General features: G+C 35.5%; 1 protein-coding gene across 1 annotated transcript in view; it reads left to right on the forward strand.

Moving 5' to 3' along the window:
* LOC109965097 (unconventional myosin-XV-like) overlaps positions 1-2,976 on the forward strand; it is a 27,075-nt gene extending 24,099 nt beyond the window's left edge. The window contains exons 8-9 of the mRNA XM_020608848.1: positions 465-605; positions 2,546-2,976. Coding sequence (XP_020464504.1) covers positions 465-605; positions 2,546-2,632 — 228 coding nt within the window. The 3' untranslated portion in view covers positions 2,633-2,976. The remainder of the gene's footprint in view (positions 1-464; positions 606-2,545) is intronic.
* Positions 2,977-4,701: the final 1,725 nt, after the last annotated feature.

The following is a 4,701-nucleotide window of genomic DNA, read 5'->3' on the forward strand; positions in this document are numbered from 1 at the left end:
GGTGTGTATGTATATATATATATATATATATAAACACACACACACACACACACACACACACACACACACACACACACACATAGTTTCTCTTTTTTCTTTTATTCTCTTCCTGCTTTAAATGCATATATTTTCCTTTTTCCTTTCGTTTAGATCCTCTGTTCCGGAAAGTAATTCCTTGTGTGTTTTATTGGTCTACTTGGTCAATAAACATAATTCTGACTCTAATTCTGAAACATGATCTGTAGAAGCTTCATCTTGGTAGGCTGGCAAAGTTTCATTTTGAAACAGCTTTTGGCCTGTGTTGGAACCCAGATCTCTCTATTGATATGAAAGAAATTCTAAAGACTGGTCAGCATCCCCAGTGGATAACAAAAGCTTATGATATATACAGATTGTCCAATATGCAGTTTTTAATGAAATACTAGCATCAGTCATCTGATGGTTTATGTTCTCTTCCTCTGCAGGAGCGGGCATTTCTGATTCCTCTGGCAGATGTTCAGTCCATGAGCACCATCCCTCCCAAGAAACAAGGGAAAGTGCCAGCAGTGGGCATCAATTATGGCAATCCAGCTCATCCTAACAAAGTTACCATCCATCTCACAGAGGTAATGACTTAGGGGCATGACTAAATGTTCACCTTGTTTAAATGTAGGATGTTGTATAATTAAACATCAGATTATACTCATAGACAGTAGGAATTTATGATGCTCAAATGATATTATGAGTCTAGGGAATTATAAAAACTGTCATAACTCACATATATACTACTTTTTATTAGAGTAGGTATATCAATAGGGGAATCGTACTTCTTAGTGGCCAAACAAGAGAGGTCTATTTGAATTATGATCATTATTAATCTTTCAGAAGGTGCCAATCTTGTCAGCTTAAGTGACTAATACTACAGTGACACACAAATACTATAAACCAAAAACAAACCAAATACAATAACCAAAAAGGGGAAAAAATATGAAGCTCTTGTGAGTGAGTCAGTGAATAGCCAACAGAGAGATAAATTTATTTTGGAGGTGATACAAAGACCTAAAGACATGTGGAGTGTCAGTTACTCTGAGAAGCAGCAAAATCAGTTATGAAAGCACCAGTGTGTAAGCAAGTTGGAAGTTTTTGTGGAATACATGCATACACCCAGGGGTGTCTTATTATGTTACAGATTTGGGTTAAAATAAACAGTTTTCATAGGTTTGTGTTGTGCAGATGAATTGTTTGGAATGCTGCAGTATAAAAGTGAAAGATAATGAATGACTAGCCAGAGCTGAATAGATAGGGCCTTCATGGCTTTTAGATTCCTGTAGGATATTTTATAGAGTTTTGATCTTACCATGCAGAAGATGCATTCTAATCAGACATGACAATGCAGAGTCCGGGGGGACAGTAAGTTCTGCTTCTGAAATGTGTCTCTCTTTGGACTGATGTTATTATGTTGATAACTTCTTATGCTTTATTTTTTAACTGTAGCACTTTGAGTTCTAAACAAGCAGAATGATACTAAACACGATACTAAACATGACTATAATGACAACACTATCACTTGTTGAGATACCTCCAGACTTAAGGATGTGTGATTAGGTAATTGTTTGCTAACACACTCACTAAAACAAGACAATGTTGATATGTTGATATGTTGATGACAAGTTTTTTGTTACTCTGCCCCAGGGTGGCAAAAACAACAACAAAACAAACAAAAAAAATATGTGAATTCAGCATTGTTTCATTGGCCTGACACTTAACATAACATTACCTAGTTTCCTGGTCTCAGAAAATGTTGTTAGAGATGATTGCATGCAAGTTCATTTGGGGTCTCCGAAACTGTAGTTGCAATGGATTTCTTTCATGTTTTCTTTAATTGTGTGAGTGGCATTGAATAAATTTGTCATGACATGACAAAACCCTGAAATATTCTTGTATACAGATGAGAGTAAAAACTGGAATGGCTATGACTATTTGTGTTTAAGTGGTAAAAAATTCAATTTATTAACTCAATAATGTACAATAGGAAATATTTATTTGGCTGCAACTACTCTGTTTATTATTTTCTTAATTCATTGTTTGTTGCATTAATATCTGAAAATAGTGGAAAAGGTTCATTACATTTTCCCAAGGTCCAAGGTGGAATTTTCAAATCACTCTTTTTGTCCCACAGCAGTTGAAATCCCAAAGATGTTCAGTTTACTTTTATATAACACAAAGACAAACTGCAAAGTTGAGAAACCTGAACAAGGAAAGGTTTGGAATTTTTGAAGTAAACAAATAATGATTTATTGAACAAGTGGCTGGTTGTCTGTCCTTTGATTAATTGATTATTATAATTTGGTGTTATCGTGGCCATTTTTATCACCTTCCTCAAATGTGCAAAGTGTGTAGCAAAGGTCAGGGTTACATTTTACTGGCTTTTAATGAGGTTACAAAAAACATATGAGAGCATAAATGACAGATTAAAAAAATGTACTGAGGTTAAGTAATTACCAGTTAGCTAAGCAGCATTCTGGTCAGCTGTCAGCTAGGATAATTTTTCTTGTCTCTCTTTCAGGCCAAGGAGTTGTGCCACATCCTTGCACTAATAATGGAAGAGTTGATCCGGCCGCCCATTAACAGCTCCATTTCAAATCGACATTAGACATGCACATATTAAGAGTATTTGCTAATCACTTTTCTGTAACACATTTATGTGTTTACTTTTTGGTTAATTTCTCTTCTTTTTCTGCATAACTGTTTAAAAACTGTCACTGATAAAACAGACTGAAAAATATTATGTTCAGTGTTATGTTATTCGACAAAAAAATGTAATACTGTAATGTAATAATAGAACATGAGCAAATTCATGAGCAGTTTGGGGCAATTCATCAGTCATTGTGTGAATAATTCAAGACACAAATTATATGAATACATCAATTTGTTTTTTGGGCTTTAAAATTCTAGGGCACCATTGTTGAAATGTAAAGTATATTAATCATTATGATGTACAGGTGATAAAAGTTAAATATTTATAAACATTAAATAAATATGTTAATTCAATTTAATCTTTAATGTTCACACCCTGTCTGCTGACAGTCATCAACTCTTCTCTCTAGTTATCCTTGACCAGATGTACCCTGTAGAAACTCATAAGCAGGCCTAAGCATTTAAAAGTCTAACTAGACATCCTATCTCCACTAAACATTTCTAATACATAAAGTATCTATCCAATTTCTATCTGACTAAAAATATCTAACACAAGTTCTGCTTTATCTTGGGATGTCCTGCAGAGGCTGGGGGCCCACAGCCTGAGATGACCACCTGACCAGTTTAACATACAAATACACACACAGGGGGCCTGCAACTCAGGCCCCCCATGGTTCGGGGGTCCATTGATCAAGACCAAGCTGCCACCTGAGACACACACACACACACACACACATACACGTCTTTATGCCTTTGTGTGGCCCACATTCTGTGACTTCTTTGTGAGGGCCACCATTTCTACTATAGCTACAATGGTGCAAAACACAAATCAATCATGAGGTGGCAATAGAGAATCACTTCAGAATTCAGAAAACTTGAAATAAAAAAAATCTTTTTCTTCTACACATGTGAGGACCAGAACCTGTTGCCAAGCAGATTTGGTGAACTGGACCTTCTGTCACAAAGCACCAAAACAATGCATTTTATATCACCAGATTTTAGCAGGTGTTTCATAACTGTCCCATCTTACTTTCCTGGTTAATCCAAACCACAGCATTACAGAGATGGAAGCATGTGGTTTTTAATTTTTCCGATGTAAAGTGTATTTAAATTTGATTATATTTACATCTATTAAAAATGTATTATAAAAATGGTATGCATCTCTGCATTTAAAACTGGGGTGGTTTTGCAGACATCTAGACTTTAGGTTTTTCAATCTTACATGTCACTTGTCTTCATCAGATAATGCAATATTTCATTCCACAGTGCTCCTCTCATGACCCAAAAAATGTTCATACGTCTGAAACTTGAGATTATTCAGATGCCATCTTATGTATTATAAAAATGGTATGCATCTCTGCATTTAAAACTGGGGTGGTTTTGCAGACATCTAGACTTTAGGTTTTTCAATCTTACATGTCACTTGTCTTCATCAGATAATGCAATATTTCATTCCACAGTGCTCCTCTCATGACCCAAAAAATGTTCATACGTCTGAAACTTGAGATTATTCAGATGCCATCTTATGTTTGGAGGACCCTTAAAGAGGAGAAGTAACCAGGATGGACATTTTTAGTTACTTTGTCATTTATAGACGGGAAAGAAAGCTGATATTCAAGGTAACAGCTCTGACGGCTTCATACCATAGGAGTCTTGAGCAGGTTCCAAAGACTTCTCATTGAAGACTTCTGTGTCACTTTCACTGACTTGAGACATCTGTACAGCTCTAACTTCAGAAAACAAACCACCTGTTTTGATAAAAACAACATTTTGTGAACTTATCTTATTTGACATACTAAAGTGGCGAGTAGAACAAAAAAAACAAAGCATTTTTAAGTATAAATTGCATTCTATTATGAAATCTATTTTCTACTCACTTTGTATGCCCAAATCAATCTCATCAAGAGATTTGCCTTTGTAGACCTCAGTTCCATGTTCGATTGCCATGAGCAGCTTGCTCATCTTTGCAAGCTGAAGTGTGTTCTCGGTTAGGCGATAGTATTCACGATGAACACAAATATCATG

The sequence above is a fragment of the Monopterus albus genome, unplaced genomic scaffold (assembly GCF_001952655.1).
Source record: "Monopterus albus unplaced genomic scaffold, M_albus_1.0 scaffold96.1, whole genome shotgun sequence".
Lineage (NCBI taxonomy): Eukaryota > Metazoa > Chordata > Actinopteri > Synbranchiformes > Synbranchidae > Monopterus > Monopterus albus.